This window comes from Falco naumanni, chromosome 3 (assembly GCF_017639655.2).
Source record: "Falco naumanni isolate bFalNau1 chromosome 3, bFalNau1.pat, whole genome shotgun sequence".
Classification (NCBI taxonomy): Eukaryota; Metazoa; Chordata; class Aves; order Falconiformes; family Falconidae; genus Falco; species Falco naumanni.
Window position 1 is genome coordinate 92,884,525 of NC_054056.1, and position 12,622 is coordinate 92,897,146.

Consider the following 12,622-nt stretch of genomic DNA (forward strand, 5'->3'; position numbering starts at 1 on the left):
GGCGGAGGCGTCGGGCAGAGCGTCGGTGCCGGAGGGTCTCGCTGCCAGCTCTCGCTGCGCACCTGCTGGCCGGGCCGGGCCGGGCCGGGCCGGGCGGCGGCGCCCCGGGGTCACCGGGCGCTCCCTGCCTCCGCAGACGTGCTGGGCTGTCGCCGCGCCGCCAGTTAGCGGGAAGAAGGCGGCTTTCCCCGCTCTCGGTGTAGCCGAAAAGTACCACGAGTGGCCGGGGAGCGAACAGCCGGGGCAGCGGCTCTGCACCGCTCCGTGTCCCGCCTTCCCCCGTCCCCGCTCCCCAGTTCCCTCCGCTTTGAGGCTTTTTCGTTGCCTGGTCGTTTGGGGGAGGTTGTTGTCGTTTGAGTTTTTTTGTTAGCTGAGTTTGATTGTGGGCCGGTTTTTCTTTGTTATTATTATTTTTTTTCCCCTAGCAAGTGCAGCTTATTTTTCCTCGCTGTAAAGGGCAAGAAATGACCGTTCTCCCCAAACAACCTCCCTCCGATCCTTGTGTCTGGGGGGTAGTCCCTAGTATCCCCAAGCCAGCAGTGGGGGACGGAAAATGCTGCTGTAAAGTCCCCTTTCCACTTCGTTCTTGAAGCAAGCGGCCTCGCTCGGGAAAGCAAAACAACGAGGGCATGGGGGTCCCTCCCCCGCGCCGTGCCGGAGCCCCCCAGCCCTCGCCCCGCGCAGGCTCCCGCGGCCGCCCGCACCCACCGCGCACCCTGTCCGCGGGAATCGCTCCTTCTCCCGCAACTGTGACCCTCGATGTTCTCACTGCCCAGCAGACGACATACTATATATTTAGGGCGACTGGGATTTAAATAAGGCGTTTTCGAAGCCGGACTTTATCAACAGAAATGAAAAAGAGCCCAACCGCCAGCCTGGGCTGCGCTGCCCTGCGAGGAACGCAGCCAGACCTTCCTCTGCCGACTCCTATTCCCCTGCTTTGATTAATTTTTTTTCCTCCTGTATACTAAAAGGGAAAAAAAATCCCAATGCAGCCGTCACTTGTGTCCTCTTCTCTTCCGCGGGCTCGAATTAGCCGGCACAGACTCTACAGTGAAAAATTTTCAAAGCTGTTTTTAAATGCCATTTCTTCCGTCATCTTTGTATACTTCTCAAAGCCTACCTCCAATCTGCAGTCCAGATTATACAATAAGTTCCCCGTACATGATTTAAGTAACGCACAGAACAAGATAATGTTACAGATAAAAATTCAACCCAAATTTGCCGTCTGCAGCCAACAGTATTGCAGCTAACGACGAAACCGAACGCAGTGCTTCAATCGAGAAATTCGAAGAGGGTCTCAGAGGCCCCATTTAGCAGCAAATTCCCTGGTAATAAATCGAAACTGCTTTCGAAACTATTTGTCTGTTCCAGGTAGATATTTTGTGCTTAGTCACCGCTCATGGGGACACCTCGGCGCAGGTTCTCCTTCTGAATCTGCCTAAATAGCAGCTGAAGGGCAGAGCCGAATCGCTGAAGCGTCGGTCCATAGGGCGACCCGACGCGGCGGCCGCGGAGCCATTTGGACGTGAGCGTCACCTGCACCTACAGGTCCCCTCGGAGACGTGGGCGGCAACAGAACCCCCACGCCCTGGGTCTGGGGGTGTTATTTTAGGTATTCAAGCAAGTCGCGCCGCCTGTGTCACCCTGGCTGGGGCACGGCGGGCGGTGCGGCGCGGGGGGCGCGCAAATCCCCGCGGCCGCGGCCGGCAGCGGGGCGGGGGGCTCCGGGCTGCGCTCGGGGGGAGAAGTCACCTTAGGTGACGCGGGGGACGGGACGGGACGGGACACGACAAGCGGGGGGCGTCCTGCCCCTTTAAAACCCAGTTGCTACCCAAACACAAGTAAACAGTGGGGCCGGCGCGGCGGGGCGGGCCGGGGCCGGGGCCGGGGCTGGGGGCGGTCCCGTCCCGTCGGGGCGGAGCGGCGCGGCCCCGAGCGCGGGGCTGTGCGCGCCGCGGGGTGGGCCGGCGGCGGCGGCGGGCGGGCGGGGACAGCGCTCCACGCCACTCACCGCTGAAATGTGATGGACCGGGCAGGGGGCGGCTCAGACTCGCGCCGAGCCTCGCCGGGGTCGAAGGCGGGAGGCTGCGGGCGGGTGGCGGCGGTCTATGCCGGGGCGCCGGGACCGCCGCAGCCAGAGCTCCCAGCCGCCGCCCAGCCCTCCGCAACATGCCGGCCGCCGCCGGGCCCCGGCCCCGCTGAGCACCCCCACTGTGGATCTAATGTCTCCGTGAAGGTGCCGCGGCCGCCGCCTCGGCTGTACCCAGGGAGGAGCAGCCGGCTGCGGTAGGTAAGTGGCTCCCCCGGCCCGCCCTGCCCGCTGCCGTCGGCGGGAGCGGGGCGGCGGGGCCGCGGCCGGGCCCCGGGCGGGGGAGCGTCCCCGCGGCGGGCAGCGCGGGGCCTCCGGCGTTACTTTCAGTTTGCAGCTCCGCGGTGGCGGGGGTGCAGGTTCCCCCCGCACTCCGCGGGCGCGTTGATGCGGGGCCAGGCGGCAGGGGCCCCCGGAGCGCGCGGTCGATGTCCCGCACGCCGAGTTCCCCGCGGGGGGGGGCGGGGGGCGCTCCGTGCGTGGGCGCCGGGGCTGACCCCGGAGAAAGTCATCGCTCCGTGGAAACACCTGGCTGCGCGGGCAGCGGCGGCCGCGGCCGGCAGGGAGCGGAGGGGCCCCGGGGCCCACCCGCTACCCGGGAACGGCGGCAGCGCCCTCGGGGCACGGCCGCGGCCCCGGCCCCGCCGCGGGAGGAAGGGGAGCGGCGGCCGGGCCCGCAGCTCGGCGGCAAGCAGGTAGAGAGGGGCGTACCGCCGAGGCACCGGGCTTAATTTAATTAAGCGCTCTGAATGGAAGGGGAAAAGGAAGTGCCAAGGTTTAAGTAACATCCGTTTTTGGTTGACTTTTCCCCCCCCCCCCGCACCTTGCTATAAGTAGCCTTAAAATCACGCACGAAAGCACCTTCTGGCCCCTTTTTGGTAGGATTTAATAGAGTTGCCTCCGAGTACAAATAGGAACGGGTGTACCGTGGTTAAGACGACAGCGTAGTTTGAAGTGTCTGCGTTAAAATAATGGATTTCGTGTTCGGAATAGTTTTTCGGACTTGGTTCTTTGACACGAAAACGAGCGCCGCGCAATGCCATCCGCACACGGAGCCACCGAAGGCGGCTGTACAAGACGGAGCCGTGCCCCACCGAAACGCTGCGCCCGCCCCGGCCGTGGCTCGCAGCCGGGGTCTCCCGAGCCCAGGTGCAGCCAGCCGGGATGGGGGCAGGAGCCGCGGCAGCAGCCCGCGAAAAGAGATTGTGTTGCCTCTGGGTCGGTTCCTGGCGGAAAACGAATAGGAACTCACACTACGACATCTTCAAAAATAACTCTCTATATAAAATCACCGTGTCCCCCCACCCCCGAAATAAAAAAAATAATTTAAAAAAAAAAAAGGTCGCTATAGATAATAGGCGGTATCGATATCGCTGTCCCCGGTCTCGATACAATCACAAATGGGAAAATCTGGGCAGCAGCGGAGGAAACCCTGGGGAGCCGCGATTCAGGAAAACGAAAACAGGGGTGGGTAGCGCCGCAATTCACATCCAGCTGCGTTGCCGCATTTTTTACCCGGAGGGCCAATTCGGTGCTGTGCCACAAACGGGGACGAACGCTATTTTTGGAAAAATATCGAAAAGTCTCTTGCCGGCCAGAGGCTGCAGGGCGCCAGCGGAGCGGCCCGGGCCGTGTGGCGGCGGTGAGCGCGGCGGGCGGCGGCGGCCCGGAGGGGCAGGGACGCCGCTCCCGGGGCGCTGCTCTGCGCTCCGAGTTCCCTTTATTTTGGTGGTTGCTTTGGCTGTTTTGTTTCAGGACCTTTGGGGGGGGGGGGGGGTGAGAAGGGTTCTTGTTTATTTTGGAAACTACACGTTACCAGCCCCTCTACCTAAATCCCGGGAGGTGCTCGGCACCCTCGGCCCTACCTCTTGTTTACAGGCCCGGAGAGACCCCGGCGCTTGCTTTCGCCGCTTTCCTGGGTCGTGGCAGCCGCCCGGCTACTGGAAGTGAGACCCCCACCCCCGAAAACAAGGGGGAAATAAAGGAGAGGGCAGGGGCTTGCCCCCCGCGCCGGTGCCCCCTGCCCCGCGGGAGGAGAGCGTCGCTCCGGGGGCGCCGAGGGGTCCCCGCGGGCGGCGGGAGAAGCGGGGCCCGGCGGTTGCGGTTGAATGGGTTGAGCGAAACCCTCTGACAGTCACACACCGCTCATTAGCTCACGGCCCCGCCGCTCCGGCTGAGCTCCCGGCCGGGGCACGGCGGAGGGGGTGCGAGGAGCTCGGCCGGACGGCTCCGTCCCGCCGGGGCTGCGCTCGTCCTTCCCGGTCCTGCGGGACGGAGGGAGCCGGCCGCGGGGCGAGCGCCGTGCCGGGTTGCCGGGCAGCCCTGGGCGGGCCAGGGAGGCCTCCCTGCGGGCCGGCCGCTTCCTCGCCGCTGGTGGGATCGCTGCGGCGCGGGGGGCTGGGTGGGAGGTGTGCGTGCGGGGCAGGAGCTGCCTCTCGCTCCCTCGGTTATCTTGATAAATGAGTTGTTGAAGGAAGAAAAATAAGCAGCCGAGCTGGGATAAACGCGGGGCTTATTGCCCCCCTCCTTCCCACCCCGCCGCCCCCCGGGCCTGCCTCGGCTCTCCGTGAGCACCCTGCTCCTGCCCGGGGAGGCCTCAGCCAGGAGGGGTCGGGGTCGGGGCCTCCGCGCCCGCGGGAGGCCGGGCGGAGGGTGGGAGCGACGCCGGGGGCCAGGGCGGCGCGGGGGGGCCGCAGGGAGGCGGCCCTGGGGGTCCCCGCTGTGGGCGCTGCGGGGGGACGGTGGCGGGGAACGGAGCGGCCATGGCTCCGTTCCTGGTGTGTTTTTCCACGATTCATTTAATTTGAATCCGCGGCACCTTCGGTTTGCTCGGCGCTGCGTTTTCTCCTTTTTGTTTTAATTCGAGGTGTGTGTTTCTGGGAGCGATACTTTGTAGGGTTTTTCACGCTTTAGCTTCTGCGGTCGAAGCGATCGCGCCGGTGGGCCGGTGGCGGCCGCGCCGGAGCAGGGGAGCCGGGGCTGCGGCGGGGCGCTGGGGCCGCGGCGACGCCGCGCACCGGAGCCGTGCCTGGCCCTCCCTGGCTCCGCCGCTGCGCTCGCCTCGGCTAAGGGGAACCACGCTGCTCTCAGTAAAAGCCTTTTCCCCCTTCTTTCTCCCTCCTTCCTTCCTAGGATTTTCTCCCCGTCTCGAAAGCCCAGCAGAGGCACCGGCTGCGTCGCCGGCCTGCGCCCGCCCCGGGAAGATGGGAAGCAAGGCTCTGCCAGCCCCCATCCCGCTGCACCCATCCCTGCAACTCACCAACTACTCCTTCCTCCAGGCTGTGAACACCTTCCCCGCAGCTGTGGACCAGTTGCAAGGTCTGTACGGACTCAGCGCCGTGCAAACCATGCACATGAACCACTGGACATTGGGCTACCCCAATGTGCATGAAATCACGCGCTCCACGATCACGGAGATGGCGGCCGCCCAGGGCTTGGTGGACTCCCGCTTCCCTTTCCCCGCGCTCCCCTTCGCCACGCACCTCTTCCACCCCAAGCAAGGGGCCATCGCCCACGTCCTCCCAGCCTTGCACAAGGACAGGCCCCGCTTTGACTTTGCCAACCTGGCCGTGGCCGCCACGCAGGAGGACCCTCCCAAGGTGGGAGAGCTCGCCAAGCTGAGCCCCGGACTGGCCTCGCCCCTGTCGGGCATCAGCAAGCTGTCCCCGGACAGGAAGCCCTCCCGCGGCCGCCTGCCCTCCAAGACGAAAAAGGAGTTCATCTGCAAGTTCTGCGGCAGGCACTTCACCAAGTCCTACAACCTCCTCATCCACGAGCGGACCCACACGGACGAGCGGCCCTACACCTGCGACATCTGCCACAAGGCTTTCCGGAGGCAGGACCACCTGCGGGACCACCGGTGAGGGACCACCGCGACCGGGGCCGTGCCGCGGGGAGCTGGGCTGGGAGGGAGGAGCCGCGGGGTGGGAGGGGGGGGGGGGTGAGGCTGAGCCGCTCCGGGCCGAGCCGGGAGGGCAGCAGGAGGAACCCCCCCGCTCCGGCTCCGGAGGGACCCGGGCAGCCAAAGCTTGCGTCCTGCGTGGGACGGGCACCCGCGGGGGGGGGGGGGGGGGCAGGGGTGAAGCCCCCGGGGTTGTTATGCTTCCGAAGCGCGGCCTGGGGGGTGCGGGGGAGAGGACGGGGCACAGCTGGGCGCCCCCCCCCGCTCGCCCCCCTCCACCTCCGCACCCGCGGCCGGTGCCAGGCGGAGGGTCCGCGCTGCTTTCGGGGGAGAGCGGGCTTGGCTCCGGCCGGCGGAGCACATGCTGTCCCGATCTGTTACCGGAGAGTGCCATCACGCCTCAATAGGAATGATTGCGAATGTTTTGAACGGATAGAGGAGTTTCACCATGAACAGAATTGAGGGTGGGGTGGGGGGAGCGGGTCCTGAAGGGGGCGTTTGGGGGGGAGCCGGGCCTGGGGGAGCAGGGCCCGATGGTGGGTGCTCCCCGCGCATCCGGCAGCGCTGCTCACACCTCGGGTTGCCTTCCAGGTACATCCATTCCAAAGAGAAACCCTTCAAGTGCCAGGAGTGCGGGAAGGGCTTCTGCCAGTCCAGGACCCTGGCGGTCCACAAAACCCTACACATGCAGGTGAGCCCGGCGCTCCCCGGCCTCCTCCACGCGTGTGCCGCCGCCGTGGGGCAGGGGCGGCGGCTGCCGGGGGCACGGGGCTCCTCTACGGAGCCGAGCGAGAGGGCTCCGGCACTTGACGGCTCGGTGCTTCCCCGGGGGGCGGGAGGCGGCCGGCGGTTGTCTCAACGGCCGCGGGAGACCCGCGGAAAAACGGCGGCCGCGGGCGACGGGCTTAAAGCCGTCGGGGACGCGGTTGGCGGCGGGGAGCGAGGCCCGGGTTTGGTTTTGCCCACGCCGCTGCTGCGAGGCGTTTTTCGTTGGGGGCTCCAGCCCTGCCTCGGCGGCGGCAGGCGCGGTGCGGAGCGGAGCGCCCTGCTCGCCCGCCGGCCCCGCCGCGCAGCCGGTCGGGCAGCGGGAGCCCCGGAGCGGGAGGGCGGTGCGGCGGCCGCTTTCCGTGTGCCCCAGGAGCGCCAAGTGCCACGGAGCGAGAATAGAAAATAAGGCTTTTGGGGCAGGACAGGGCGAGGGAGGCGGTCTGCCGTCCGCCCGGGGCTGCTGTCGTTCGTGTCCAACCCCGATATTTCAAGTTGTGCGTTGCGATAAGAAAAAAGTGCAGTGATACGGTAAACCAGGTAGTTTGTGAAGGATTAATCCTTTGCTTGCTTCAAATCTGAACAGGAATCTCCACACAAATGTCCCACATGTGGAAGAACCTTTAATCAAAGAAGTAATCTGAAAACTCACCTTCTTACCCATACAGACATCAAGCCCTACAACTGTGAGCAGTGCGGCAAAGTGTTCAGGCGAAACTGTGATCTACGGCGGCACAGTCTAACTCACACCCCGCGGCAGGACTTCTAGAGCAGCCAGGGACCCGCGCCCGCTCCGGCAGCTCCAACTTGCCCATTTTACTCAAGGACTGTATTGTAGGAACTCATGACACGCACACACACACACAGACACGGAGACACACGCAGACTCGGGGCCAAGCTTTCCTACCACATGTCTGCGAAACTCGTTTAGAGAGTGTGGACTGCAGGATCGGGCCCCTCTCCAACCCACACCCAGGCGTAAAAGCTCATCTTGTAGATACTCGCGGCTCATTTTAGAGCTCTGTACAGAATGTGGTTTTCTTCGTTTGTTTGTTTTGTATCGTCGTGTCAGATGCACATCGATAACAAATGGGGGAGGCAAAGTATCTCTTAAAAGTGTATTTCAAAATAAATCCTTTCTTTTTTTCCAAATACCTCTTGCCTTGTTGTATTATTCTCTGAACACTTGGGCTTTCTTTTTCCTGCTGTGTCAATGCGGTGGTAAAGCATATTGAATAAATTTCCTAGCCGGGTAATTGTACTGTCACAACAATTTTGGTGATCGCTTTTGTTTGGTCTGTTTCGCTGTCGCTGTTGTGTTATCTATTGTTAAGTAAAATGAAAGTGCCGTATTTGAGAGTTTATAGCTCTATTACTTAATAGTATGAATGTCTAAATATTAACTTCTGTACTTTTTATTTTCCAGAACGATTATTTTTTTTAAGAAGAGAAAGAAAGAAATACTTGCAAATAAACACATCTTAGGAAATAATGCATAGAGCCGTTCTTACGCCAAAGCGGCTTATTAGTAACTTATTTGCAATCTGCCCATATATTGTAAAAGTCATCCCTCTCGCGGAGATTGCAGCAGGCAGCCTCCTGCCAGTAGACTTTGGACACGGGCAATTCAGCCCGCGTAGACAGGGACTTTATCCTGCAGAAGACGATTCTTTCCCGACAGCTCTGGACGCAAACAGCGAGACGCAAATACCGCCCCCCGCCCCGGGGCTCATCCGCGGCCTCCGCGGGCCCCTCGCAGAGCGGTGGCGCAGGCAGCGGGGATCCCCCCCACCGCCCCCTCCGTCCGCGCTGCCCAGCGAAGGTCGCTCCCGGAGAGGGGGGCGGACAGAGGAGGGCCGAGGAGGGGAGCTGTTTTCCCCTCCCGGGCCACCCTCACCCCACTGTGGGGGCCTTCCTGCTCCCTCCTTCCCTCGCCACCTCTGTCAGCCCTCAGCCGTTCCCTGTCGGGATGACCTGGTGGCCCGGCAGCCGGTGCTGCGTGGTCAGTGCCTGCACCCGGTATGCAGGCTAACAGGGTGGTGGCACCGACCCCTGGGCTCCCCTCCCTTGCCACCCTTATGAGCCACTCACCAGTGCCTCCGGTCCCCTCTGGGAAGGCCTGGTGCCAGTGCTGAGGCATTTTCCCCTCATGTGTTGCAGGGAAGCAGTCTTGGACGTGCATCCCCTCCTCTGCCATCCTACTGCTTTTCATGCTTCTGGCACCCTCTCTGCAGTGTCTTGGGTAGTTTGGGGCCCCCAAAAGTTCTTCTCTCCCAGGCTGGGGACACCCATCCTGCCCTACTCCTCTCCCAAACTAAGGACCAGGTTAGAATGGCAGGGAGAAATCTTTCCCCTCCGGCTCAGCTCAGGGAGCCCTGTTTGGGACTGGGGGGAGCAAGCCCCTTGCACCCAGCTCGGCGGGGAGGGCTCCACCTAGCAGGGTGCCAGGGCTCCAGGATGATGCATGGTGGGATCACAAGTGCCAGCAGGCCCGTGGGGAGCAGATACTGACAGAGCTTGGGTGGCTGCGGTGTCCCTATCCCCATCCATCGTTGTTCCTGTGGCAGGGAACCACACTGCCTGAACCGTGTTAATGAGTAGCAAGTCAAAACCAGCAGTGTCTGGGCTGCTGTCAGGCCGTCTGCGCAGAAAGGGCTGCATTACTGCCTGTGGCTGCTTGTTATCTGTTTGCTACCTCGGCAGAGGGCTACCATGCCCATTCCTCTCTGCCAGCCCTGCTGTACCCCATGCCAAGGCAGCCAGCTGAGTTTCCACTGATGCCGGGCAGACCATGGCAGTCTCAATCAGCCAAAATTTCTTACGTGATGAAAGCCTATCTCTCCATCTGCTCCTGTCCAGCAAGATGGGAAGGGAAAAAAATGTTTCTGCAGCCTGAAATATTGGTCTCCTGGGCGAAGAACAGCCTCTCTAGTTAAAGTTTATTTAAGGGCCATCTCCTGTCTTCCTCTTCAGACCCCTGACTTGCACCCCTTGCCTTGCTGGGGTGCTGCACCCTGTGACTGCATTTCTCATCCTCCTTGCTGGTAGCTCCCGTCCTCCCCCTCCAAACTGCTCCTCTCTCCACACCGCTCCCTTCCAAACGTCGCTCCATGGGCATCTCTCACTCCCTCTCCATAAGCATCTTCACAGTATTTGATTTCTTCCTATCTGACTGATCTTTCTTTCCCCCATGCATTCCCATTCTTCCAGTAGGTTATTTCCTCTATCCTTATTGTTCTCTGAGTTCCTGCCCCTAGGCCCTTTTGCATCCCCAAGTACGCTCAGCAAGGCTGGGATAACTCCATTCAAGTAAACACCCCTGTCAGGATACATATGGGCTTAGTCCGCGCCTCCTAGGCCAAGTTCTATGTGCAGTTTGTTTGGAAAGAACTTAACCACATGAACGATATCAAAGGATGAAATCAAAATGATTGCATATAGCTACGGTTTTATTTAATTGTTTGGGGTTGCTTGTTTAGTAATCTTCCCCCTGAGCAGACACAGACTGTAAATTTGTCTTCTGAGGATTTCAAAAGTTCAGCGGCCAGAACAAAGCCCAAATTGCTGAAGAAGGGCAATGACAAGTATCTCTAACAGTTGGCCCCTGGACTGGTTTTTAAATTTAAACCAGTAGCTATCGTCTTAAAATATCAGAGGATGATTTAGTATTTCTCTTCACTATCAATACACTTGCCCGTGGCACTGACACGCTCCATTCACTTTTTAAAAGTTCATCTCTCCCTGGGAGATTTAAGAGACAGCTGTAAAGAACATGTTAAAATACACATACGGTTTGTCGGTTTTTCGACCTGTTGGGAACAGAAACAAGTTCTGTAAAGCTATTTTTTGGGGAGGGCTAGGGTTTTTATAGCCATAAAGTGCCATCCTGACTTTCACAATGCAAACACTAAATACACTAATATTCCCATGTCTGCTGTTTGTGTCTGTGTGAAGTTTTCTCCTTCCTTCTGGAGCTCAGTCCCAGAACACAGCATGCAGCTCTGTGCTTCCTCAGTTTCCTGGAGCTTCCCAAACCACCTGCCTCCCACTTCCCTTTGTTCCTCTCTCTTCCTTTCCCCCTTCTTTTTCAGCGCTCCTTTTTTTTTCCTGGGCTGGCACCGTTCTTTCTGTACCTTTAGCTGTGTTAAAGGCAGCAGCTGCAGTGGAATAGCAGGGAAAAGGACTAGCTGTGCTACATACCAGGGGAAAAAACCAGCAGATAATAAGATATAATATGGCCATAATCTCCATTTTGGGGGGGCAAATCAGATTAAAAAAATATCGTCCTTTAGGTTGCATCTGAAAAGTGAGCTTTTTGTGCATTAGTTGCTGAAATGATGCTGTCTGCAACTGACCGCAGGGCCGTTCAGCCCAGCTATGTGCGCATAATGCTTTTCTATGAAGTCATCTATTACATAGCTACAGCACGCCATGCTATTCCAGACCAGCACAGACTATTCCTGATGCCAGCACAGCTTTGCTGGCAGACCCCAGCTTTTTACTGGTACCACCTCAGGAACATGCACAGCTGGATCTGAACGGGAGACAGCCCAGCAGCATCCCAGGAAAATGGCATGGCTGTGTCTGGCTGGGGCTAAGGGCTGGTGCCAAGAGTCCCACTGTTTGAGCCATTTGAGTAAAACGTGTGAAAACCCCATTATTTATTGAAACACACCACCCCCCAAAACACCCCCCACCCACCCACCCCTTCCTTTTTGCTCTTCCTTTCTTCTTACTGTTCTACTTCTGGATGGAGCTGCTTCTCTCACCCTGGCCTCATCCAGTACTACACCCTGCCTCCTGCCTAGTCTCCTCTCCCTCTCCTCTACTCTACTTTTTTCCTCCTGTTTCTTTTTTTGCCTTCCCATGTCTTACTCTGTGTTTCAACCTCCTTTTCCTAAGCAAGTTCCCTTACTCAGACTTCTTGATTCCCTCTTTTTCAACCATCCCAGTTTCCACTTGTTGCCTTTATCTGTCCTGCAGGCACCAGCCCATACAAGCCTCTCTCTCTTCACTGACCCAGAGCTTGTTTTCCTGACCTGGTGCTTCTCACGTGCTGCTGGTCCTTCCTTGCTAACCATTAATTGATGCCACGTCCACATGGCACTCAGGATGCATCACTGCAGGTGTCATAGACATATTCAGACCATCTTAAGCATGCTTTGTCTGGCACAAAGCTGGCAGTGTTGTCCTAGAAGGTGGGACCTGGTAACCCTGGTTGCTCAGGGTGGGAGTGCTGTTGGCAGCAGCACGGCAGCCCCTGGACTTCATGGCCCTCATGGAGGTCAAGAGGAGCCAACAATTTCAGGTGAGTGAAAAAGTAATGTACTGGCCCCAAAATGTCGAGACAGTTTGTAGCTAGTCAGCAAAGATGCACTGATGGGTCACAGCCTCTAATTGCTCTATGCTCCTAATACTGTAACTGTGTATAGTCCTTTATGTGTAAAGGAGTGACTTGATCTACCAAACTACATTACACAAGGATTTAGGCATATGTTGCTTTTATTTTAATATTGTACTCTGTTTCCAGCTTATATTTCTTTCCTCTCAGCATCTCTTTTCCTCCCTACTTATGGAAGCTTTGATTAGTTCTTTTTTGTACTTATAACAGTGTACTTAAGGCAAAAATAGGGTAGCCAAGAAGTTATTCTTGTTGAAGTTATTAAAAGGAGGAACACTTAGATTTAAAAATGCTTATTTACATCCAAAATAAAGGCATTACATCTGTATAAAACATTCATTTTAATCTCTACTTTCAAAAATAGAGATGTGGCTGTTTGTGAAACTTTTTCTAGAAGCTTCTGGTCTATCAAATAGGAGAGGCAAAAATATCTACACTGAGAACACTAAACATATTTTCTAAA

General features: G+C 58.7%; 1 protein-coding gene across 2 annotated transcripts; it reads left to right on the plus strand.

Moving 5' to 3' along the window:
- Positions 1 to 2,072: 2,072 nt before the first annotated feature.
- On the plus strand, positions 2,073 to 8,101 carry OSR2 (odd-skipped related transciption factor 2). Of its 2 annotated transcripts, none has more exons than XM_040587173.1 (4): positions 2,073 to 2,293; positions 5,225 to 5,951; positions 6,585 to 6,684; positions 7,345 to 8,101. In XM_040587173.1, the coding sequence occupies exons 2-4, from the start codon at positions 5,296 to 5,298 to the stop codon at positions 7,525 to 7,527; spliced, it is 939 nt and encodes a 312-aa protein (XP_040443107.1). In that variant the 5' UTR covers positions 2,073 to 2,293; positions 5,225 to 5,295; the 3' UTR covers positions 7,528 to 8,101. The 2 variants fall into 2 exon arrangements, with proteins under 2 accessions (XP_040443107.1, XP_040443108.1); XM_040587174.1 differs by having other exon boundaries at positions 7,427 to 8,101.
- The last annotated feature ends 4,521 nt before the right edge of the window (positions 8,102 to 12,622 follow it).